At 31.9% G+C, this 26,162-nt stretch overlaps 3 protein-coding genes across 13 annotated transcripts in view; 1 reads left to right on the top strand and 2 right to left on the bottom strand.

The window, feature by feature from the left end:
- The window catches only part of LOC145316572 (uncharacterized), a 257,683-nt gene extending 237,523 nt beyond the window's left edge, over positions 1-20,160 (bottom strand). For all 4 annotated transcript variants that reach the window (XR_013878578.1, XR_013878579.1, XR_013878580.1 and 1 more), the window contains exon 1: positions 20,155-20,160. The gene's annotated coding sequence lies outside the window, so the exon portion shown is untranslated. The remainder of the gene's footprint in view (positions 1-20,154) is intronic.
- Positions 278-7,468, top strand: LOC145316563 (uncharacterized). 6 transcript variants are annotated; one of them, XM_080157143.1, is made up of 10 exons: positions 278-577; positions 824-889; positions 1,587-1,657; positions 1,874-1,942; positions 2,390-2,452; positions 3,171-3,236; positions 4,357-4,425; positions 4,543-4,626; positions 5,115-5,213; positions 7,329-7,468. In XM_080157143.1, exons 1-9 carry the CDS (start codon positions 510-512, stop codon positions 5,192-5,194), a joined length of 636 nt encoding a protein of 211 aa, XP_080013269.1. In that variant the 5' UTR covers positions 278-509; the 3' UTR covers positions 5,195-5,213; positions 7,329-7,468. The 6 variants fall into 6 exon arrangements, with proteins under 6 accessions (XP_080013269.1, XP_080013270.1, XP_080013272.1 ...); XM_080157144.1 differs by having other exon boundaries at positions 333-577; positions 1,907-1,942; positions 7,141-7,468; XM_080157146.1 differs by having other exon boundaries at positions 425-577; positions 1,907-1,942.
- Positions 8,575-16,808, bottom strand: LOC145316564 (protein cornichon homolog 4-like). Of its 3 annotated transcripts, none has more exons than XM_080157148.1 (9): positions 16,740-16,808; positions 16,539-16,592; positions 16,152-16,203; positions 15,915-16,000; positions 15,648-15,707; positions 13,508-13,542; positions 11,478-11,566; positions 10,761-10,903; positions 8,575-8,811 (listed from the first exon to the last, which is right to left on the bottom strand). In XM_080157148.1, exons 1-8 carry the CDS (start codon positions 16,802-16,804, stop codon positions 10,889-10,891), a joined length of 456 nt encoding a protein of 151 aa, XP_080013274.1. In that variant the 5' UTR covers positions 16,805-16,808; the 3' UTR covers positions 8,575-8,811; positions 10,761-10,888. The 3 variants fall into 3 exon arrangements, with proteins under 3 accessions (XP_080013274.1, XP_080013273.1, XP_080013275.1); XM_080157147.1 differs by having other exon boundaries at positions 8,575-8,782; XM_080157149.1 differs by having other exon boundaries at positions 8,575-8,763.
- Positions 20,161-26,162: the final 6,002 nt, after the last annotated feature.

Raw genomic sequence — 26,162 nt, 5'->3', positions numbered from 1 at the left:
CCTGTGATCAGCAGTGTGTGGGTGTGTGTGTAACTTTCTGGCAAGACAGTGTTTTTGTGAAATTTCTGCCCGTCCAGTCTGACTGTGTGTGGATGTTGTATGCCCGTCCTGTCTGACTGTGAGGGTAAAGTGTCCGTCCGGCCTGTCTGATTGTGTGTATGTGCCTCCTAGTCCGCCTAGGCTAACATTGCCACTGCCTGCCCTCCATAACATTTCGCGGCATTTTTTCCAGTTTTTAGAAAGTTCAAAGTACAATGCCAAAGAATAACATGTACAATAACAATATTAAAAAAAAACATGACTTCAGAAATTTATATATCATTTATATATCGAAAAAACTCTTTTTAGTCTTTTTGTTAAAGCAATTTTGTTTTTCTAAATAAAATTTTAGAGAATAAATAAGAAAGTTAAATGTTTAAAAACTAGCTTTTAAAACATCCGTCTGCAACAAAAATGTAAACAAATAAAACATTCAATCAACAAAATATGATCTTTAAAAACAGACCAAAATGCTACTTTTTCATCAAGATAACAAAGTAGAATTATTTTTTGAGCAAAAGTATATATTCGCATACAAGTAAGAATTTTTTAATGGTTATTTTTTATTGTTGCATTTCCTATGCGCTGTACATTTTCATATATCCGGCCTTACTCGCTTCCAGTTAATTTTGAGAATATGTTTTTTTAGTAGCGACGCTACTATATAATTAACTTTGTCCGTACTGCTAAAGGGAAATTGATAACCATATCGGCAAATCTATCGCAACAGATATATCCTTTTATTTAAACATAAGAACAACTTATTCATGTTATTTATATCTAGAAAGGTGTTGGAGTTTACACTGCAAGTTCTTAACAATTGCGAACACCAGATAAACAAATACAAAAGGTAGGTAATTTTTTTTTATATTAAGGCAATCGGTACCGCATACGGACATTACAATCATACTAAAAACATATTTTGACCATTCAAGTCAATTCGAACCAGAAACAAAATCATCAAAAAAAAACTTTAACTCTTATACAATTAAATTATGGCGACGAAAATATCTAAAAACACTATAGTGAAGTTATTAAAAAACCCTGTAGTATGTAGGGTTGGGCCGGATACTTTTTTGGCCGGATACCGGATATCCGGCGTATTTCAAACGCCGGATATCCGGTAACCGGCCGGATATCCGGCAAATATCCGGTTATCCGGCCAAATTACCGGATATCCGTCCGGATAACCGGCCAAATTACCAGATAATAAAGTAGCAAAAAAAAATTTCTTCAGAAATCTTATACCTATAAAGTTACATAAAGTTAAACTTGTTCAGAAAAAATGTTCTTCTAGCTTCAATAATAAGAAAATTATAGCCATTTAAAATTTTAAAAAGCAGAGATTTTTGGTGTAAAGTATAAAAAAGTATAGAGCCGGATATCCGGCCGGATATCCGGCCCAACCCTAGTAGTATGCTTGCTTAATTGAAAAATACATTTTAAAGGAAAACCCCCACAGAATTTAAAGCTAAAGCTACCATTTATATGGAAGAAAAATCCAAGCAAAGAATGAATGTTATCATAAATATGTGATTTTGTTTCAGGCCATGTGGCACGATGCTATCTTCAGTTGCTTCAAGTATAAAGTCTCAGATTAAAGATAGAAATATAGAAGGTATTTTGAATATTCATACGTTAAACTAATTTTTTTTTATAAATAACAAAATAAAATGTTGTATTATCCAATTTAGACAGAATTTATTAGTTTGAGAAAATTCCCGCACAAAAGATTGATATATCATCGATGGAATATTACCCGTGTATCATATAATAATGTAAAATAAGTTAATTTAATTCTATTATAATTATGTAAACATTTGCTTATTCTCAGAATTAAGTCCATGTTCGCTTTTTTACTGTGCAGCTCTGAACATACAAAATTATGAAGCACACAAGAAAGGTAAATGAAAGTTTAAGATTCTTATTTTTTTAAAGGGTTTATTATTAATTTATAATTATCACGGGTTCAAGGGGTGGGTGGATGATAGGGTACTCGCTTAAAGTTCTGAGGGTAGATGGTTCGAATCTTTCTATAACATACATGTCAAATTTTTTTTTATTAACTTTAAGTCAGAAACGCACTAGATTAGTTAACTATTATTAGAGTGGATCAAAGTAAGATCTGCCATACTTAAGTATGGCTTAGATATTAAAGTGAATAAGCTCCGGGTAGAAGTTCGAGTCTGTTAATTTATCAATAAGGTAAGAACGTGGAATTAAAACCAAAATTATTCCTTCGTCAACTATTATTGCATGTGGTCGATTTAAATAAAAACACTTTAGTGATAATTTGTATAGAAGGATTTAATGTAATTTCTTAGACTAAAAACAAAAGAACTTTTTTCAGAAACCTTGAAGAGTGGATTAACTCTGTTTTTAATATATTTAGCGGATAGTTTGTTAGTTTCAGGTATAAAATGACTTTCTTTCAAACTTATAATAGATACCCAAATTTTGTTTGTTATAAAATAAACTAGGGTTGGGCCGGATACTTTTTTGGCCGGATACCGGATATCCGGCTGATTTCAAATGCCGGATATCCGGTAACCGGCCGGATATCCGGCCAACGCCGGATATCCGGCAAATATCCGGTTATCCGGCCAAATTACCGGATATCCGGCCGGATAACCGGCCAAATTACCAGATATTAAAGAAGCAAAAAAAAATTTCATCAGAAATCTTATATAAATTTACATAAAGTTAAACTTGTTCAGAAAAAATGTACTTTTAGCTTCAATAATAAGAAAATTATAGCCATTTAAAATTTAAAAAGCAGAGATTTTTGGTGTAAAGTATAAAAAATTATAGAGCCGGATATCCGGCCACACCAGATATCCGGCCCAACCCTAAAATAAACTAAAGTTTATCATGAAACCTAACCTTTTCTATATTTGGGCATGTAAATATTGTCGCATTATTTTCAAACCCTGTACAAAGAATTATTAAACGATAAGATGTTATCTTAAATATCTATACTACAAATTTAAAGGTCATAGGCATAAAGAGTGTAAGTGTTAGTCTGTTATTTTGACAAAACTTTTGCTGAGAGGTTTTTAATGCCTTTTTATTTGTAATGTTTTCTGCGTTTTTACCGATTGCAAAGCTAGAATATAGTTTTTTTTATTCAGGTGAACTTTCTCTATCAAGCTTTGTTCTTGGACTTAAAAATAGTTTGCATCTTGTTGAAAAATCAGGTGAATATTTTTTCATTTATGAGTAGGTAGTTTAAAGAAGTGCATTGAAGTAAAAAAAAATGTGTGAAATGTTAAACTTTAAATTTATGCTTTTTCTAAAATAGTATCTTTTAAGTATAACAAATTGCATATTTTCTTGTGCTGGCTATAAATTACGTGATGAAAATTAGGGTTGGCAATCCGGATCCGGAATCCGCCCAATTTTTGGCCAATTTTGGAATCTCAATCCGGATTCCGTTTTTTAATAGCGGATTCGGATTCTTAGTATTGGTAGGCTAAAATTAGCGAGTTGAGTTTTTTCTTTCTACTCCCCTTTTTTTTTTGAAGGCAAAGAGTATCATCATTATATATATAATATCTTTTGAAATCTGGTTCGATCCTCGGAAGTGAATTATAGAGAACACCAAGAACATTAATTTTTATGACACTAGAGGCTACGCCCCTAGAAGCCTCTAGGGGGAATTAAGGTAGGAGTGTGAAAAGTCGACCTCATCCCATTTTTAAAACTTCTAGTACCAACAGCTACCGTCTAGAACCGTTTGATAGCGTTTTGGAGTGGCAAAGATTATTATGTGGAGATAGGTTTCGTGACTAATTTGCACCATAGATAGCCCAAAAATGGCAAAACGGCTGAGCCGCCAGCCGTTACTATTCCAACTTTTTGTTCGATTTAGGGAAAATAGATCAACGAAGGATTACTCTTGCAAAATTTCAGATGAAAATTCGAATTCTAAGTGCCATTTGCTCACTGATTACGAGATGGTTGGATTACCCCCCCCCCCCCCTTTTTTTTAATTAAAAAAATCGTTTTAAAATATTGCAAGAATCCGGAATCCGAATCCGCCAAAAATAAGAATCCGGAATCCGCCATTTTTTGGACGGATTCTAGTAAGAATCCGAATCCGGTCCAAAAATTTAACGGATTGCCATCCCTAATGAAAATATTTTTAATCATCTTTTAGTAGTACTCATATCTATCAAATATTTGCCACAGTCGTGACTCTACAAGAAAATCTAATTGCCTTATTCTCGTTAAATATACTTCATTCAACTTGGTTTTTTTTATATAAAATTTAAAAACAATTTTTTTTTCTTTTACCCCTAAATAACAAATCTTAAGGATGGAAGGATGAAATGTTGACTAATGGAATCAAACCATTTATTATGGCATTAGAAAGCAATTACAAAGGTAAAAAAGCATTAAATCTAAATCAAATACTACTTAAATTAAAACGGTTAGGCTTGCTATAATTCTAAATTGTGAAACAAAAAAATTTAAATTGTTTTTGAATCATATAAATTTTAGATGGCTGTGATACAAAAGACTGCCTACAGGCAGGAGCAAGTGCAGCTGAGTTGGCTGCCAGAAACTCGACGGATTCCGATAGAGGTATCAAATTATTTATCACAAAAAAAACATGTTCTATATGCTTACCAACCTACAACTATATTGTTGTATTTTACAAGTCTGTCACTGTGTAATTGTATGTATCGAAGTTGTTAACTCTTCAAAATTCTGTTCGATAATACAATCAGTGCAGTGAGGGGACAATAAACTCAACTGTAAATAAGTCCTGCAAAGTTTATTAACCTGTTCTTCCATTCGTTTTTCAATCTTGGTTAGTTTGTACAAAGTAAAAGCGTTGAAGCTATCCACTAATAATTGTAATTTAAACGAGGGATAATTTTGTCAACATAAAAGTGTTCAGTAGATTTATGTATCCTTGTTTTGAGGCGGACTTTAAAACGACAACTCTACGACAACTTTAAAACTCATAAAATTAATTTTTTTGCTGGTCTTTTCATTAATTTGCTAGTTTGTAGCGCTACTTCAAACTTCTGTTTGATAACACTCAACACATAATCTCATTGTTTTAGTTGAAGATGGGGATGCTGGTGCTCATTCTGTCGGAGTTTTTACCAGAGCTCTTTACCAAGCCATCAATATTTCTTTGTAATTTTACAATTAGTTCTCAAGTGTGCCATATTTAATTTTGTGAATAAAGGGGGGGGGGGGGGGGGGTGGTGGCGTAATGACATTTAAAATTAAACCGTGAGCAAAATGGTCTAAATATTGAGCTAGACACTTGAAACTTGGTACATAAGCTTAGTCCTATAGATACTAAATCTAAATGAAAAAAAAAAAAAAAAAATTTATTTTAAGGTTAAGTATGAAAACTCTGCGGAAATGGGATTTTTAGGCCTTTTTTGGCCTGTCTTGGTGTAATTTAATGTAAAAACTCACTTTTAATTGTTTTTTCTTAAGTTTTTTCCTGAAATACTGTATGTCTAGTCTATTCATAAGGACATTATTTAAGATTATTCAGCAAGTTTCTGACCAAAACTCAAAAAACCTAGGGTTCGAGGGAATGGGGGGGAATTTTCGGTAATTTTTCATTTTTTTTGAAAAAAAAGAGGGGGAAAATATTAATATTTTTGAATGAAACAAAGACCATTAGAAAGATTACGGAAAGAAATTACCAAAAATTACCCAGTAGGGGGACAATTCTGGGTAATTCTGGCCGAACAAGCATAATAAATCATAATTAAATTAGTTAAGGTTACAGGGATTATCCACAAAAATTTTCATAAGGATCGGACTATTCCTTCTATGAATTTTTTTAATGACGAGAATTTTTGATATTTTTTTAGAAAATTTTTCTGAAAAAACATAAAATTAATATAAGAAAAAAATGTATTTTATTACTTTTTAGGCCTGATCCTCAAGAAGCTTAAATTATACTATAGATTTAGCCCCAAAAACATGAAAATTGATTAAAAATTGACGTCAATAATAGAATTTGAAGCAAAAGTGTCATCTTTGCAAAAATTCTTGACTATATTTTAAACTAAAAAAATCGAAAAAGAAGGCATAACGGCCAAACAAACGTAACAAATCATAATTAGTATAGGTTATTGGGATTATCCACAAAAAAATTCATAAAGATCGGACTATTCCTTCTGTGTCAGAAATATTTTTTTTTCAAAGAACCAGAAATTTCGATTTTTTTCTCACAAATATTTGCTTCAAAAAATAAAATAAAATTTATTTTGTTTTAAACCTGTTCTATTCATTTTTAGGCCTAATTCTTAAAAAGCCTACATTGAATATTAGATTTGACCAAAGAAAACATGAAAACATGACCTTAAAAGTTGTATTTTAATTTCTTTTGAAATTACCGAAATTTCCCCCAGCGCCAACTTTTGTCATTTTTGAAAAAAAATATTAACTCTATTTTAAAGCTCTCAACGGATTTGGATTGAGCGGACAATTCTTAGTTAAAAAGGTTTTGACAAGAAAGTTCTTGGTCTTACCAATTTTTGTGTAGGTCGATCTTTACACACCTACTGAAATTTTTTTATTTTATACAAACAAATTTGCTTTTATGATTTTTTCTGTCATTCGACAGGATCATGGTCAAAATTGACATTTACATTGGGTCGAAATTACCGTAAAAAGCCCCTTACCGAAAACAGCCCCCCCTTACCCTATATTTGATATATGACACACAAACTTTAGAAAAAATGCACTTTACTCCTGCGAGCCACCCACCTAGCCTGCTGGGGTCGGTCCCCCCGTCTTTTTGAATCATCTTAAATAATGTCCTTGTGTATAGGCACAGTGTATTAAAGGGGAAACACCTAATAAAAAAACAATTAAAGGTAAGTTTCTACATCAAAATAGACCAAAAAAGGCCTAAATTCCCATTTTCGCCAATTTCCGCAGGGTTTTTCTTACCTAACCTAACCTAAAAATAAAAAAATTTGAATTTGTTTGCCATTTAGATGTAGTATCTATAGGACTAGGCTTTTGTACCAAGTTTCAAATGTCTAGCTCAATATTTAGACCATTTTGCTCAAGGTTTAAGTTTAAATGTAATTACCCCCCCCCCCCTTATCGTAGGTATTTTTTATATTAGCTTACTGTGTATAGATAGATAACATATTTTCAAAGGGATAGTTACGTGGTAAAAAAATAATATCTTTCATTTATTGCTTTTTAAGTCCTTATGATATCAAAAAATAGGAAAAAGTACTGAGTTCCCTAATTTAAGTTCAAATGCACTTGCAACTATACCTTCATTTTGCGAGACCGTGTTAAAAATACTGTCCTCCGAGAGGCCTTTACTGTTTTTTTTTACATATATATCGACATCTATTTTAATTGCGACACATGTATAATTTGTTAGTTATGATTAAATTGAGCTTAAAAATAAAGGCTGTGAAACATTTGTTTGCTTTTTTTAATTGTAGTAGTCCTGTTTTCTGTCTGGTATAAAATTAAATAAATTTTAAAATCAACTATCAATATTGTGTGACGAAGTGTTTCATGACGAAAGATTTTAGCTAAATTGTTTTAAATAAATGCTATATTCTTCAGCCTTCAAGAAAAGTTTATGAAATTTTGCTTGAAATTTTTTAATAACTAGGTAGATTATCATTTGCTCTTCAGATGCAATTTCCATCCCATCCTCACATTTTTTAACTTAGATAGGTAATAAAGTACAAATAGCACAAAGATAGTATTTTTATTTCCAAAAACTAGTGCTCATCATGATTCTAACGGTATGTGTGAAATTTTCTACCATTAAAGCAAACTGCGCTATTAGTGTTTTTAAAAAGCTTGCATTTTTACACACTCTAAGTCATGAATTAAACAATATACTTATATTTGAGTATTGAATGTGAAGAAAACTAGGCGTTATTCCAATAAAGAACATTTGTACAAATACATTGAATTTGTTATGAAAAGAAAGATCATTACTATTAAACATCTAAATTATTGTTATAAGAATAGATATTGAAAGTTTTTTGAACTGGTGTGGAAAAAGTGAAAACAATGCATTTTTTTCTTATTCAAAAGGTCATAAAAAAACGTTGAGGAAAGAGTAATATTTTATTTTCACTTAACAGCACAAAATTAAGATTTAAGCGTATTTCTATGTCAAAAAAATCAAAGTATTTTAATATATCACTAGCAGATACACCTCTCGCACCTAAGGGCTCTGTATTCGAGGGGGCTAAGAAAACAGCTTAAATCCATCCCTAGATTTAAATCGGAAAACAAAATAGCCTAAAACTATAAAAGGAATTATAATTAACTAACGTAAAATAGAGAACCCAAATCGATTCAGTAGTTTTAAGAGATCTTAAGCATTATAGCAGCAAAACTCTTACTGCTTTATATCTTGGGAAAATATTAATTTCGTAACATTTTTTTAAATCTAAAATTTTACAGTTTTCTTAAATTACGACTAATAGAGGGGGATTATTGTTAAGATCTGTAAAACGAGTCAGGAAAGCTAAAAACTAACATAAAGAAACAACAGGAAAAATATAGATATTAAAATCACATTTTTTTTATTCATTAATTTTGCAAAGGATTTAATAACAAAAATCGTGAAAAATATTAAAGGTTAGAAATAATATTTCCTAAAACCTCTTTTTGTCTAATTCTTGATTACAAGATCTGAACTATAAATATTACCCCAATGTTAAAATTACATACAAAGTTTAATTGTCATTTCTTAAATATATAAAATGCTCTATGTTATACAGAGTGTTTCAAATAAAACTGCGTTTTCCGGTTTTGGGAAACAGCCAGTAGGAGTATGAAAAAAATAATTATATGTCCATATTCTCTATAAAAATATGCATTGAACTTATAAAAGGTGTTTTTTAATATCTCTTAAAACAACGCCACTTTTTAGAGCACAAAGAATTTTAAAAGTGTGTGTGTTACTGTATTCGCGTAGAATTTTTATGATATAACGTTGAATTAAAATCTTGTTTTTACTTGAAAACAACATTATAGCATGCACAACAAAATATTCTAATAATTACATTTAAAATTTATTTTAAAATACATTTTATTAAAACAAAAATCAATTTTCTTATTGCTTGAATTTTGATTCTTAGTATTAAAATGTTCATGTTCGTTCATCATCCCTCCCCCTATAATCTATTAATCTCTTAATTTTGATTGACAGGTCATAGCAGATTAACTCATAAAACTTACTTAATCTAAGAAAACGCATTTTTAGCAACAAATTAAACCAACATAACTTGCTTATTAATTAAGATATTGAAATGAAATAAAAAGTGACTTGTTTTATTTATTAATATGCACAGTATTAAAAGAAATCTTTTATGAAAAATGACTTTGCCATTGAGAAATAGAAAAAACAAAATTCTGAATAATCTAAAAAGCTCTTTGCATACAGGGATAAGGGATAGGAAACCTGGCCATAAATTAGGTCTCGGCCTGGTTTTGAAAGGGATCATGCAACTTTTACCATTTGCCTAATTTAATGACCTTACTGGCGGACGGCTCATATTGGCTACCGCTCTAAACCAATAGTGTTCTGTGATTGGTTGATACAAAACAAGCCCAAATCACAGATGGCGGAAATTTTACAAGCAGACAATTCTAGAAAAAATAATGATTTCGTCTGCTACGAAAAAATATATATAAATGGTGTTAGATCACATTAGTTTAATTATTAAATCTGCTTAGAGTTAAACATTAAAAAAGGGCCACATAGAAAAAACAAAAATAACGGGATTATTTTTTTGGAAAGAAGGTAGCTACGAATTTTCATTTGGTAGTTTATAAATTAGATGTTGTATTTTGAATTTTAAAAATTTAGTACGGAAATGATACAACACCTTCACCCTAATTTTTGTACAATACAACACAGTACAGATATATCATTACATTATATCCAGTATAGTATCCAAAGAACTTGATAGAATGTTACCCAAGTGCATATTTATTTATTTATTTTGAATTTTAATTAGCAATGAAATTTTCAAATAAAATTTTTACTCATTAATAAAAATGCAAATAATACAAACTAAAATCTGTCTGAGGGAAACCCAACGATAGCTTTCTGACAGTTCAAATTACCAAAGTAAAAGATAAAAAATTTTGGGAGAGAAAAAACTTCATTTTAACAAAAGCCATTAATATATAGGTTTATAAAAAGTTATGTTTTTTACTTTAAACTAGCTACCTGAATTTGATTCTATACTTTATCTACACACACACACACAGCTTTTTCATTAGCATTTTATACGAACCACTGCGCTATCCCAAAACTGGTTTATTAGGCTAGAAATAGGCCTAGGCTTGAAATAGGCCTGAAATAATATTTTCCTACGTTTCCCATCCCTTATCCCTGTTTGCATAAGGCCAAAAAAAGAAAATATGAAAAAAATCTCAAATGGGGACATTGATTTACCCTTTACTACTTTAATATTGTACTTTTAAACCAAAATGTTACAAAATAAATAAGTTAATTGAATCTAATAGTTATCACAGTTTTAGCATGAGGCATTTTTACCCTACATGTACTTATCAGTACAGCCACATTTTTAGAGATATCAAAAAACACCTTAAGTAAATGTAATGTACATTTGTACAGAGAATATGGTTATATAATTATTTTTTTCATACTCCTTCTGGTTGTTTCCCAAAACTGGAAAACGCAGTTTTTTTTAAACACTGTGTATACACATTACACAAAGCCATATTTAATTTGGTTTCTTATTGTCAAAAACAAGTTTAAATACAATAGTATATTTGATTGTCGTTTGAAAATGATTTGAGATCACTCTGTTCATTGATATTTCTGCAATAACTTCTTCTCTCACCATGGCACGTCCTAAAAAAAAGTTAATGAAAAATAAGTCTGCTCCTTTGTTTTGTATTGTTGGAAGAACTAAAAGCTAGATGTCTTTTTCAAAAAGATAAAATAAATAATCATGGCCAAAAATTTTGAAAATGCAAATAACTTTGAAGCCAAAAAATGTTGTATTTTTTAAATGTGTACCTATGTCATTGATAATTTTAACCCAACAACGACCGCTTTGTGTCATGTATTTATAGGGTCTATGATTTTGATTATATTTTAGGTCTTAATACACGAAGCGTAGCTAATCTAAAAAACAGTAACCTTCTAATTAAATTTTGCTTTGTTTGTAATAATTGTGCAACTCGCACCGAAGCCCAAAGGGGGGGGGGGTGTAGCTTTTCAGTTGTTAGTTACTATAGATTAGGTTATGTTGGGAACAGGGTAGACTCTGAGGGATAGGGCACTTTAGGGATAGGCTCTACGGGGTTAGGCATAAGAAAAAAAACCTGTGGAAAAGCACCGGTATCATAAATTGTTCATTTCATATTTGTCGCCATTATTGTTGAAATATAATGGGCCTATTTTTAAAAAAATACTAAAATACCTTAGCAGGATTAGCTGAATCTCCTGTGAGTGTGCCCACCATCAGATACATGTACAGGAAAAAGCTTACCAAGTGATAGGCCATATAACCTAAATAAGATGATTTTGTTGTTAATGAAAATTCTATTGAATAACAACCATATCAATGTGAATCCATGTGAATCCAGAGGTTGTTTTAATTTTTAGTAGCGAAGCTACTCTATAATTCGAAATGTCCGTCCGTCTGTCTGAGACAAAATGGGGAAAACGTGATTTTCACGGCTCCTATAAAATATAGAATGCTGAAATTTCTTGTCAACATTTCAATTAATATGGAGCATAATTATAACACATCTATTTCGGTCGGACTGCTTTTTAGCAGGTTTTAGGCTATTTTTATATTTTCCACATTTTCCCCATATCTTTGGTGTTTATGGTCCGATTTTCAAATTTTTTAAAGTTATAGATATTAAAATTAAATTGTCTGCCGTTACAAGAAAATTAACAACAACGGTCAGACTGCCTTTTGCAGGTTTTTGGCTATTTTTATATTTTTCACATTTTCCCCCACATCTTTGGTGTTTATGGTCCGATTTAAATTTTTTTTTCAGTTATAGATATTAAAATTAAATTTCCTTCCGTTTCAAAAAAAATTAACAGTAACGGTCAGACTGCTTTAGCATGTTTTTGGCTATTTTTATATGTTTTACATATTTCCCCATATCTTTGGTATTTTTTGTCCGATTTTCAAACTTTTTTGCGATGACAGAATCAAAATATTTTTCCCATTGTTATGCGCATCTGTATGTAATTTACTTTAACTGTCGTCATCATACAAAAAAAATCAAGGTTTCGTGTTTGTTTTCTCCAATAAATCTATTATTGATTTTAATAAATACACTTTAAATCTACTTGTACGTATTCCCATCCACGATTCTTTGTGCTTCGCTACTTATGGATGTTGTCATCCGTGTTATATAGGTCATTAAAGGTTTACAATAAAACAATAAAATTCACTGTTTTCTGTAACCAAAAAAGTATGAAAGCTTTTAAAATTCGGAAATATGGTGTAAGGAAAAATGCAGGATTAGACCCCCCTCCCCGGTTGCATTCCCTCTAATCTATTCTTGGCCACTAAAACCTACATTAGTACATATACCCCTAGCTCCTTTTAGGTTGCGTCAATCTGAATTGTAACCAAAATTTTAAAACACTAATGCGATTACTTGTACAAAAAACAAGGATGACAACATCCATAAGTAGCAAAGCTCAAAAATTATGAATGGATATCGGGAAAAATTACAATAAAGCAGTGTCATGCAATAAACATGAATCTTGAAAAAATAGGAAAATCAGGGAACCTTAAAAATCACGAAAATTACACAATCTAGGAATCGATCTAGCACCGCAATTAATAGACAAATCCTACCTAATAAAACTTGATATAAACATGTAGAATATGAGCATATTCAATCCCTGAAAATATCAGCCGCAAATACTGAATAGGAATGTAAAAAAAACATAGAAAATCTAAAAATCTGGGAATCGATCTTGCACACCAATTAATGAAAAAATCGTAATGAAACTTGATAAAAATATGTAGAGTAGAAATTTTAGCAATCCCTGCAAATTTCAGCCCATTAACTAAGGAGTTAAGAAATTTAGGAATCGATTTAGCACCCCAAATAACAGACAGATAAGCAAAACAATGTATAGAATAGATGGGCATATGTTATAAGAATCTTCACTAAAAATTTCAACTGTCTGTCTTTTATACGAGCCGATATAATACCGTTTCCCCCACTTTGTCTCAGACGGACGGACATTTCGAATTATAGAGTAGCTACGCTACTAAAAAACACCCTCTCCCTCCTTATTATCATATTATTTAGAAATAAGGGTGTTCTGTAGTCATTTGGCACTTAAAGAAAACCGCCAATCTTTGTCAGATGTTAAAAACTTAAGAAAACGTAGGATAGGGCAATATATAAGTAAAACAATGCAGTTTAATTTATTTGAGAATTAGAACCAAACGATTATTTTAAAATTTACCTAAACACTCCATCAAGTTGTACTTCAAAACAGCTCTGAAAAATTTTATTATACATAAGATTTTTATGCCAATCATATGTAGGACTAGTGAATCGGTGGTGCAGGCACCACCTAAAAAATTATATTCTACGTTATCTCACTTCTGAATATTAACCCTATTCTTCCATTGACCTATCCCCGACTATTAACCTTTTTTCTTCCATTGACCTATCCCCGACTATTAACCTTTTTTCTTCCATTGACCTATCCCTGACTATTAACCTTTTTTCTTCCATTGACCTATCCCCGACTATTAACCTTTTTTTCTTCCATTGACCTATCCCCAACTATTAAACTTTTTTTCTTCCATTGAGCTATCCCCGACTATTAACCTTTTTTTCTTCCATTGAGCTATCCCCAACTATTAAACTTTTTTTCTTCCATTGAGCTATCCCTGAATATTAACCTTTTTTTCTTCCATTGACCTATCCCCGACTGTTAACCTTTTTTTCTTCTATTGACCTATCCCCAACTATTAAACTTTTTTCTTCCATTGACCTATCCCCGACTATTAATCTTATTTCTTCCATTGACCTATCCCCGACTATTAATCTTTTTTCTTCCATTGAGCTATCCCCGACTATTAACCTTTTTTTCTTCCATTGACCTATCCCCGACTATTAATCTTATTTCTTCCATTGACCTATCCCCGACTATTAATTTTCTTTTCTTCCATTGAGCTATCCCCGACTATTAACCTTTTTTTCTTCCATTGAGCTATCCCCGACTATTAACCTTTTTTTCTTCCATTGAGCTATCCCCTACCATTAACTCTTTTTCTTCCATTGACCTATCCCCGACTATTAACTCTTTTTCTTCCATTGACCTATCCCCAACTATTAACCTTTCTTCTTCCATTGACCTATCCCCGACTATTAATCTTATTTCTTCCATTGAGCTATCCCTGACTATTAATCTTTTTTCTTCCATTGACCTATCCCCGACTATTAATCTTATTTCTTCCATTGGCCTATCCCCGACTATTAATCTTATTTCTTCCATTGACCTATCCCCGACTATTAACCTTTTTTTCTTCCATTGACCTATCCCCGACTATTAATCTTATTTCTTCCATTGAGCTATCCCCGACTATTAATCTTATTTCTTCCATTGACCTATCCCTCAATCTCTCTCTCTCTCCGAACCTTACTACAAATCAAGTTACTCATAAAGATTACTACGACTTTTATAGTTTCGTTTATTCATCATTTTTTAAACATTTAATTTCCCTCTCTCTCACTTCCCTTTTCTTCCGTCTTTATTTTAATTTCATTATTTTTATTTAAAACCGTATATATAATTTTGTCTCTCTTTCTTTAAAATATTTTAGGATCCTAATGTTTTTTTGTTTAAAATTATCGTCCTGAAAGGGTTAAACTATTTAGCTAAATGTTAAATTTTAGTTTAATATCTGAACACATTCGGGCGCGTCGCTAGTATCATATTACATTAAAACTTAGTTTTCCTTGATTTACTACATTATAAACTTGAATTTTCTATTTTATGAATAGAAATTTAATACTTCAATATAATTTGAATAGCAATATGAAATAAAAAAATTTAATTTATTCTTCATAGAGTAAAATAATGGGTCTTATCATTCTGGTCATTGAGAGTTTATTATTGATTATTGAACCAGTAGGAGTTTTATACATCTGACCTTTGGAAAACTTGAGCTCATTTATAGACATTTATTTCCTATATAGATCTGTCATGGATCTTGATGCAATACAGCAGGCCGTTTTGTAAATGTTAAAAATTGGAAGATTTCATTAAATAAAAGTAATCGCAAATATAAGTATTAAATAATTGTAGCTAAACCAGAGATAAAAAAAATCCCATTCCGCTACAAATAAATTCACAAACTTTTAGGACAAATCTCGAAAGTCAAAATTCGTGTAGATTTAATTTTCAGCTTTTGTCCAAACAAATCAATTTATGATGGATTGGCAAAATTTTAGATTTTTAAGCCTTTTTTACAGTCTTACGGGATCTTATCAATTGGACAGTCTCACTATCTAACAAATTTAGGGGTTTTTCAAGAAGTGGCACCCCTTCTCTTTATAAATTTTAACTTAAATATATATTGATTATTGATTACCTATTGTGAATTTCAGTAGGGTCAAACAACCCCGAATGTCCAGGCTTCTGTTTACTCCTCCTTAATAAAACATAATATTTGTTCAGTTTTAATGTTATCTTAAAATCTACATGGAAGTGATGTTGTAAATTAAATGAAAAGGTTACCTTTTAAATGTATAGATTTGAGCCCTACTAACCCAAAAATTTATCTCTTGATCATTATCAAATTTTAGCTGACAGATATGCAAATTCTATAAGATTAGTAGAGACAAAAAGTGCGCCGTACCTGTATAATAATATACCAGTAAATGGAGTAGAAATAAAGAAGATGGTCCAGTTCTGTCCTATCAATAGGGCAACACTTTGACCTACCTAAATATAACATCATTGTATTATTATCTCACATTATATGGTTAATTAATTTAATTGCGTATGATCTATAGAAATATCCCTCGTTTAAAAATAGGAAACACAAACCTGTAACAACCTTTTTGTAAAAAGATTTAGTTAAAAAGGTAAGTACCTGCATTATTATTCTTGGAATTACCCAAAGGTTTAATCTGCTTGCACATTCTCTGAATATAATTAAATAATTTAAATTTTTTTGTCTTGCATTTTAAGGTCTTACATAAAGTATGTTAGTTCTTAGGTTAATAGGTATACTAATAGTCAATTTTCATCCCAGATGTATTTTTAAATCCACTTCAAAAACAGGCATATAAGTCATCTTTTTACTCAAAGAAAATATAAAAATCTTCAAGGCTTATTTCATCATAAAACAATTGAACGCATTTTAAAGGTGTTGATTTGTACTCTAAGAGGGCTTTCAAATAGTGGCGGATTGAATGGTAAAGAAAAATTAGTGAATACTTATGGTTAGTTTGTTATATTTACTTTTGTAAAATAATACCTGCTATTTAGATAATCCGATTCAAGATCTGACAAGGTTATCATCATGTAAACTAGACATTTTTAAGTTCACAAAGCATTTCTTAGTTGTATTTTTAAAGTTAATAGCTAGTCAGACATAGAATTATATGTAAGTACGTATGATATCGCGATATTAATTTAAATATATTTTATTGGAAATATGCCTTAGCGAACTTTTCCTGTTAAGAAAAGAAGAAAACTTGATATAATAAGACAAAACATTAATACAGAAACATTCAACTCCATTTTCTGTCTGAAATAAAAAAATATTAATATACGAAACAAGTTTGAATAAAAGTATAAATTGTCGTTTGCATAGAACTGTTACTAAATATTATGTGTATGAAAGAAATATAAAAGCGACGAATTAAGGTTTTATGGGGCTCTTTTGTTAAAATTTTAAGAATTTTTGTCACTGGCTACCCAATTACGCGAAAAGTGCTAATAAAATGAGTCATAAACAAATCCAAATCAATATAATTTACATTGAATCTGCAGACGCAGTTAGATTCTTTCGCAATTGCCGCGAAGCAAAAACATACCCCAATGTCGTCTTCGTAATATAAAAATTAAACGAAAAATTCTGATCATAGAAAGAAAATGAAGTAGCGGGTTAGTAGCTTTTGATATGTTATTTTAGGTTAGGTAAATATTAATAATTGCCCCACCGGAATTAGGGAATTAATATATGACAAAACTGTTTTCCCTTGAACGTCATAAAGATCCTTTTAAAGCCTTGATAGCTGATTTATTTAACTTGAATTCAAATGATATCTATAATACAAAGTAGCTTAATGTCTGTCCGTCCATCTGAAGCTTAAGATCTCGGTAATCACTGAACCGATCCGATTCTACTCTTCAGGGTATATACCTATGGGTCCTGTGGTGGTTTTAAGCTTTTTTTGGAAGGTGGGACACCCCCAACCCCCCAAAAATGAAATTTCCCCTCCCTTGAAAAAAAAAAATTGTGGGGAGAGTAAGGTTCGCAGCACCCGACATTTATTTTTTAAAACTACCTCATGGGGTGAAACCGCTAGTAAAGACATATAAAGAGTTATAAACATAGACGTCCAAGGGGGGGGGGGGTAAAGGGGTGATTACCCCCCCATACCCCAAATAAAAAAATGCCTCTATGAAATAAAGATTACCCCCCCCCTCAAATAAAAAAGCTTGGACGCCCCTGGTTATAAAGAGTTATAAAAAGTTATAAATACAGAAAACATATAAAAAAAAATGTAAACAATTTTTTTAATTTCTCTCCCGAACCTTTAGGAAAAAAAGCCCCTAGAGGCTAGGGGCGAAGCCGCTAGTTCTTATTAAAAAGTAGAACGATGTATGTCCACAGTCTCCAGCTAAGATCTCCTTAGTCACTGCAAGCCTGTTGTAATGTTGAGCCCACGTTTTAAGTAAGAGTTTTTTTTATGAATAAGTTCTGACCAAGCTCAAGACAGATTTGATAAAATATATCTATAATACAAGTAGCTTGATGTCTGTCCGTCTGTCTGTCTGTTCGTCCCTTAAGATCTCGGTAACCACTGAACCGATCGGATTCTACTCTTTAGGGTATATACCTATTGGTCCTGTGGTGGTTTTAAGCTATTTTCTTGGGGGGGTGGAACACCCCAAACCCTCCAAAAAACTAAAAAACAAACCCCCTCAAAAAAATGTAATTACATTTATTGTAAAATATCAGTAACTGCTAAACAAATTGGGCTCTACCGTTCTGGGAATATACCTACTGGTCCTCTGATGGTTTTAAGCTATTTTCTTGGGGGGTGAGACACCCCCCCCCCTCAAAAAAAAAATCCCCACTTCCAAAATTTTTATATTTTTTTATTTTTGTAAACAAACCAGTAACTGGGGTGGGGGAACCCCACTGCACCATGGGGCGAAGCCCCCATGGATCTCCCCCCCCCCCAAAAAAAAAATTGATATTATTTTTACAAACTTAATTTTTTGTGTATGCGAACAACCTGGGTTTAATTTTTACGAATTGAAATTTTTGTGCATACAGCGCACAACCTGGGTTTAATTTTACCACAGAGTAAATAACTTTTTTGAATATTTCTATTAGGGTTGACTTCCCATTACTTCATAGGGCGAAGTCCCTAGAGGCTAGGGGCGAAGCCGCAAGTATAATATATAAATGTAAAAATTTTAACAATTCTTTTTTTTTATACCAGGAGAAGGCAACACTACAGTTTCATAAAAAAAAAAAACTATGTTATGTCCGGATTAACTATATGCTACTTTTTAGCTCTTGGGATAAGTTGTCATTTGTCAGGTTAAAGAAAAGGAAGAGATAACGGGACGTTGAATAAAAACATTTTAAAATATGTCATTTGTATCATGACCAAGTTAGTTATAAACTAGATTGCATCTTTCTTTAATAGCAGCCAAGAATAACATTTCCCCCATAACGTTACGGACGATTCGACTAAGTTAGTTATCTAATGACATCGCTGCTAAAATAAAATGGAGCTGCAAATTTATAATTATACTTTGGTTATGGCTACACTCCTCCTGTTAAATGTAGATGCACTAATTTTCTGCTTGCTTTAGCATGGAAAATGTAATCTATGAAACACCAACAAAAAGTGGTGTAATACTAATTAGTTTTCATAAGAAATTCTAAAATTAGATGCACATATCTCAAATTAAATATTTATGACAGATAAGAATACAACTTTAAACATAAACATTTATTTTTCACTTCTTTTTATATATTAGTATTTTACATTGAATTGTTTGCATTTCTTATTATGTAATTATTTCACAAAAGGCTTTAATAATGCAACCATTATACTAGTAACTCAATACCTACTTAATAAAAATATTTTTACCATTATCCAATAAATTATGCTATTCAATAGATTTTTTTATACATTTTAGATTTTCTTTTTTTTAATACTCTATTAAAATCAGCATTATGTACAGATTTAAACCAGATTTGAGGGGGGTGGGGGGAATGAAAAAAAACCTTATGAAGATTAAATGGAATGAAATAAAATGAGAAAACTGAAATAAAAGAGGATCAAAACTGACAATAAACTATTGACAGAGTGAGGGAAACAAAATTACATATTTAGTTAATGAATTAGGGATATAACCACTTTAAGAGATGTTAAAAACATCAAATGCTTGAAAAGGAGGTTCAAATATCCAGTGTTCAAGGATAGTCAAAAGACGATATAACCACCTACCTCTGAAGTCATATCTGTGAAATTATGTCTTTGGTAGCTGATAATTTTGGCATGAAAAATTAATTGTAAATTAGTCTCATAGCATTGTCCCCTGAGCTCCCTGCCAATATCTGGATTGCCTGGAGTTGAAAATGATGAAAATAGTTGAAGGAAATATCTTCCAGCAATACCTGTCACTCTCGAGTCTAGGCACACAGAGACACAGGGATACAGCAATAGGATGTAATATAATACTCAAACAAATACTTTAAGTTCAATACAATGAAAGAATGATTAATGGCAAATAGATATTTATAGTGTTTTTCAAAATCGAACAAAAATATAAACTTTTTTTGATTGGTGTGGGGTGTGGAAGATTTATTTTACTCCTTATGATTGAACTATCCCTGTTTCCTTGTAGAAGTGTCACTTTTTCAAAAATAATATCTCTTCAATGTTTTCAGAGTTGGATTTTATCGGGTTGTACTATGTACTGTTAATTGTATAGCTATTTTATAACTTTTTTTTATAATAGGTATAAATATTAAATATAGGTCAGCTATTTTATTACCCCACCTTTTTTGATGTTCTTACTATGTATGGTAATAATTAGTACCTGTTTATGGACAAAGACACTTCCCACATTTTCGTCAGCTGCCTTGTTCAACGAGAGAGCCTTAACTGATACCAATTTTTTCAAATCTCAGAAAACAAGCTAAACATTACAGATTTAATTTGCTGTAATTTGCTGTTTCACAAACAAAGTTACCAAAGAAAAATCTTGGAATATTTAAATCACCCAAAGATACATAAGAAAATAATATTTTAGTTTATCTAAAATGAGGATAATAATTCTCAGATTAGCCATGACACACCAGGGAAGTTAATATTTTTATACAAACAGCGTCATGGAAGGAAGGGGCATATGACTATTTAATATGCTGGTCTCCTAATTTTTATAAACCTGTTCTCTCATTCGTTGCCTTTATTCGTACACACCAGCCACCAACAAATTCCAAATTGACTTTTGTTAGGATCGAATTGGAAATTTTATAAATTATCTCCACAGTCTTTTCCCTAAAGATCCCTAATAACAGATATCCTTATACTAAAGTAACAGGATGTTTGTCTGTCTGTGTGTCTGTCTGTCTGTGTGTCTGTCTGTCTGTGTGTACCGAAGGATCTCGCTAACCGCTGAACCGATCGGGTTCTCCTTAACAGGGTAGCTTCTCATAAGTCCCGGGAAGGTTTTTAACTATTTTGGGGGAGGGTACCACCACCCTCCCAAGAGAAATGACAAAAAAATCGAAATTTTAAAAAACGTTTAGGAGACTTCAACGTCAAATGAAGAGGTATCGTACGTAAAAATTATAGTAGAGACTTTCTCAAACAAAAACATTTAAAGTGCCACTAGAGGCCTCTAGGGGCGTAGCCGCTAGTTCTTTAATAAATTACTACGTAACAGAAAATTGTGTAAAATGAATAACTTCCTTGTTCCTTGATAGATGAAAAAAATTATGAACATAAAAAGCAACATAACGGTATTGTCATTTTTAAATCTATTTAGAAATCAAAAATAAATTTGCTAATACTGTTAATATTTTTAACTGCTTTTCTTGAGAAAACAATTGTCCATGTTTATATTTTTGTATATTTGCCCTTTTTAAATTTTTAATAAATTACTATGTTAGAGTAGGAAACTTTTGTTTCCTAGACTTTTCTTTCTTTAGTTTACATTATTAAAGTGCAAAACATGTTCTGTAAAGCTTTGTGTCTCTTACTCTGCAGTAACTATGTACATATGTATACGTATAAAAATGAATAATCTGTTATTGTGGAAAAGACTTTGTAAAAATTTGAATTTAGTTTTAGTTTCATTCATACCCTATTTCTGTAACTCTAACGCCTTTCTTTATTTTGTTGGTCTTATATAAAGTAAATGGATGTCTATTTGTGTGTCTGTCTGTCTGAATGATCTTGCTGTACTGATATGGTTCTCCTTCACAGTGTAGCTTCTAATAGGTCAAGGGAAGGTTTTGATTGTTTTGTGGAGGTTACTCCCCGTCCCCCCGCAAGAATTTTTTTACCTATTCGTTTTTAAACTTGAAGTAGAAGTTCAACTTTATCCCCCTCTCTCATGTGCCCCTAAAGGCCTCTAGTGGCTTTGAAGCTGGTATATTTATTTATTTTATCTTTGTGTGTTATGACCGTGTTCTGTCTTGTTATTTAACCAAGTTTCAAGACCTTAGGGAATATTGTTCAGTGGGACAAAGAAAGTATTTAAACCTTTAGAGCAAGGGGAGTTTTCTTTATGTTTAATATTAAATTTAATCTAAATCCTATCATCCTATCATTAAAGTAATAAGGTTTGTTTTCCAGTCAAGATCTTACTACCCACTAAACTGATTAAGGTATCCATTTTAGAGTAGCTTCAAATAGACCCATGAATGGTTTTAGGCTACTTAAAAAAAGAATTCATGCAGAACCCCTAGATGCTAGGTGCGCAGTTGTAGATTAATTAGATGCATAAACTGTACAGGTCTTTAAATATAGCTGGAGACTCTGTATTTTATTGAGAGTGAAGTAAAATGGCCCAAAACCGTCCCAGGGGCTTTGTGAAACTTTTAAAAATAAAGAATCAAATCAGCTTAAGTATGAAACAGATATACAAACTTTTAGGACAGGCAGACAGACAGACCAGACATTGAGAAAATGTAATTTTATCTTAGTTCTTAGTGATGCGATATCCCATATAAGCGTAAACTGAGGGGGGGGGGGGGGGTAAATACACAATTTCTCTTACTGTCAAAGTCCCTAGCTATTCTATTAATTCCAATATGAGGGGGTGGTAAAAATATATTCCTTATGTAGACACGAAAAAAAAAACTACAAAAACTTATAAGATCAAAACTAATGGCAAACTATGTGGCAAATATACCAGCTCATAAGCGAGTGAAAGGTGGGTGTAGGGGTGTCAACACCCAACCTAAAATTGAAATTGACCCCCCGCCCCCCCCCCCCCCCAACATCCTCCTTTAATAAATTTACAAAAGTGCACACCACTAACCCAGCGAATTAAACATTTATAACTAATTCTTAAAAAATATTTTGACATCCCCAGAAAGAGAATTCTTACTGAACCCTTACATATCATACAAAATACAAAATTGGAACAAATTCTTTGTTTCATTTTATGGATGAAACAAAGAATGGAAAAACACATACAGCTAACCCTCTCAAAATTTTCTACTTTTGTCATACCAAAATAAAAAATTTCATACTGTTATTAGAACAAAAACATTTTATTAATCATTTTATTAATATGAGCCATGACATGATGATACATAAGCGTGCAGAAGGGGGGGGGGTTGACAACATCCTTCTTAAAACTAAAATTTATAAGGTCTGCCTTCCCCTTTTATTCATCCCCTAAAGGACTCAAACCACCCCGTCAAAATCCCGTGTACGTTAATGTCAACATTGAAATTAGGAAGGGCTGCTCTATCCTTTTAAACCTAATAATGGTTATTATCCCTAATGGTGAATCTCTGTGTACGCCACTGAGTACCAAATAGATATATGAATTAGAATTAATCATTGAACACAATGCTTTAAAATTTGTCAGGGTTCCACTCAGACAATATTTACAAGTTAAGATAAACAAGGATGGCAGCATCCATCCATGAGTAGCGAAGCACAAACCAAGTCAGTTGGGAATTAACAGACAAAGCAGGTTTTTTAGGGAACATAAAAAAGAAAGGGAATGATAAATAGAAAATTACAAAAAAGATCACTTTTTTAACTCCCTAACGAAATATAAATTTTAAATATAAATTTATTAAGACATTAAAATTGTTTCGTGCATGTGTTTCTCTTCCGATTTCTATGTAAATGAGATATTTTTGTGTAGCATGACCGACAGACCAATAGACAAAGTAAACAAAAAATTATACTCAATAGAAATAAAAAGAAATTTCACCCGTCTATCTTATAAATTCTTCACAAATGTTCACATATAGACGGATACACACATTGTTAATTATACAGTATACATAGATTCGCTACTAATAAAAACCAGTTGTTTCATTCAGTAAATTTATAAAAAAAAATCTATATACATTTTTAACAAGGGCCATATTGTAGCAATAAGTAGAACACGATAATTTGTATAAATTTTTGTATTGGACTTGTTATTAAGTTCCTTTAATAATTTGCATAGAAACTATTCTACAATTCACTTTGTCCGCCCATCCGTCCCACCGTGTAACGTTTATACACAAACAATTACATATTAAATGACTACAATTTGTTTACTGCCTTAATATTTGCTTTTAAAAGCTTCGCCATCAATATACATAATCATCCTTGTTAATACCTGAAATATTTTATTTTGAATATATTCCAATATTTGTCAGATTGGAAACATTTTCCAGGGATTAATTTGTAAAGTTTTCAAAATAATGTAAACTCACCCCCCATCCCCTCTCTCTCTCTCTCTCTCTCTCTATCTCTCTCACTCTCTCTCTCTCTCTCTCTCTCTCTCTCTCTCTCTCTCTCTCTCTTCCACAGTTAACTTTTATAAGAATTAAAGCAAAGAAAGGAAATATAAGTTAAAAAGCAAATTAGGGTCGGCTAATAACATCATTAAAAATACCCTATAAATTCCAAACTTTGCATGAGGATTCTTGCAACAATAACGTACAATTTAGAAAGTGTAGCGACTGTATGATCATTATCTAAAAGTTTGTACATTTAAACATTTTAGCATTATAATTTTCAGCCACGCAATCGAGGCCTATTGTGTTGTGGTGGCTGAGGCTGATTGCGGCCGCCAAGGGTGACATAATTAAATATAAGACTTACTACAAGCTACCTAGCTTTCTTAAATTCATGCGGTTTTTTTGCTACTGCTACTTCCGTTTTGTCTAAGCTATTTTATTGATTTTTTCAGTGGTTACATCTGCTAAAAAGCCGCTCGGCTTTAGGTGGCTGAGAGAAGTGTGGCTTTGCATGGCTGAATTTGATATTTGGTGGCTGGACTTTCAGTGTCTTTAAATTTCAATCCGCCGCGCAGCTTTTTTTGAGACTTTTTGGGGGGATTTTGAAGCTGCATGGCTTGTGGTGGCTGTTGCCGAGGCTGTAGTCTTTTTTTTCTATTTCTACTTTAAATTCGCTGTGCTCCATCCTTTACCAAACATTTTCTCTAAACTTTAGTTTAATCTTTTACCTCCTTCCCCTCTGTATAGGTTTCTCACCTCTCTGTCAGGTATTTCTATTTGTGGATGTATGTTTGTTAGAGTCGTATATGTGTATGTTTGTGTGTGTGTGTGTGAGGGATGTTTGTGAAAAGGGCCCGACCTCAGCTTTGGAATTCCCTGAGACAATTTTAAATTAATTTCCAAACTTTGAAAGGCTTTTGTAAAATTTGGCTCTTGAAATTTATAGAGCTTTATTCTTTAAATTAAATATCTAATAATGTTAAACAATTTATGTAAATAAATAATAAACTTTTTTCAAATAATTAACATGATTTCATAATCATTATTATTTATTTCTTGGAAGAGCATAGGTCACGCACAATGGTTTTCGAAGTTTCTTTGGAAGCTAGAGTTTCTGAGACAGTGTTATAACACAGTCCAGGTTAAATTTGGCTTCCTTTGCCCATATATTTAGCAATATTTGCCTTTTAATTTACTTTATAAAAACGTTTATTTCTGTATTTTTAATCTAGAAAGATAATTTGATTTATAATTTCTCAATGCTTGAGTTGTCTGTGGCGATAGTGATGTTTAAAAATTGCACAAATACCAATTTTTCATGTTTATAAGTGGATTTGCATACTTGCATATTTAGATTTGTTTCCAGCAAACATTTATATATTTCTATCACAACTCTAGTTTCTACATTAAGTTGGCCACAAAAAAATATCCCAATGCTGCCTGATATTTGCACAATCATATTCCATTTTTACATTTATGGTCAATATAGAATTACAACTACACACGAAAAGGAATGTAGAATAGGAGCGTGCAGAAGAGGGGTATATATACCCCATCTGGCAAAAATAGGGGGTTAATACATACCCCAAGGTCACCATTCTCCTACACCCCACTTGAGAGATATCTACACCCCCTAAAACAGCAAAGGGTGTAAAGTTTAAATTCAATTAAAGGTGGTCGTGGAAACTTTACTATTTGCGCATCAATTTACCAATGAAAGCACGTTTGTTTGACTTTTGTGTATGTTGATTGTGCAAGGGTGTATCCATCCCCCTGACAAAAAATATCTCTTTTGTTGCCTGTGTTAAATCCCCCTAAAGCTCACACCCCCTCGATATTGGTTCATGCACCCCCTTGGCAAAACCCAGTGCACGCCTACTGGTGTAGTAAGTACTCACGCACACCCTAATGCAAATACAAAAA

Source organism: Acartia tonsa, chromosome 4 (assembly GCF_053477335.1).
Source record: "Acartia tonsa isolate MP-2025a chromosome 4, ASM5347733v1, whole genome shotgun sequence".
NCBI lineage: Eukaryota > Metazoa > Arthropoda > Copepoda > Calanoida > Acartiidae > Acartia > Acartia tonsa.
This window is presented reverse-complemented; position numbering and strand designations above follow the sequence as displayed.

Bases quoted from the DNA above. Each gene is read 5' to 3' on its own strand.
- LOC145316563 (XM_080157143.1), top strand. From the start codon at position 510: ATGCTACTTTTTCATCAAGATAACAAAGTAGAATTATTTTTTGAGCAA. The intron at 2,453-3,170 runs GTATAAAATGAC...TTTTTTATTCAG, and splicing joins GGATAGTTTGTTAGTTTCAG to GTGAACTTTCTCTATCAAGC. The intron at 3,237-4,356 runs GTGAATATTTTT...ACAAATCTTAAG, and splicing joins GCATCTTGTTGAAAAATCAG to GATGGAAGGATGAAATGTTG.
- LOC145316564 (XM_080157148.1), bottom strand. From the start codon at position 16,804: ATGGAGTTGAATGTTTCTGTATTAATGTTTTGTCTTATTATATCAAGT. The intron at 16,204-16,538 runs GTATTATTTTAC...AATTATATTCAG, and splicing joins TCGGATTATCTAAATAGCAG to AGAATGTGCAAGCAGATTAA. The intron at 15,708-15,914 runs GTACGGCGCACT...TGTTTTATTAAG, and splicing joins ACTGGTATATTATTATACAG to GAGGAGTAAACAGAAGCCTG.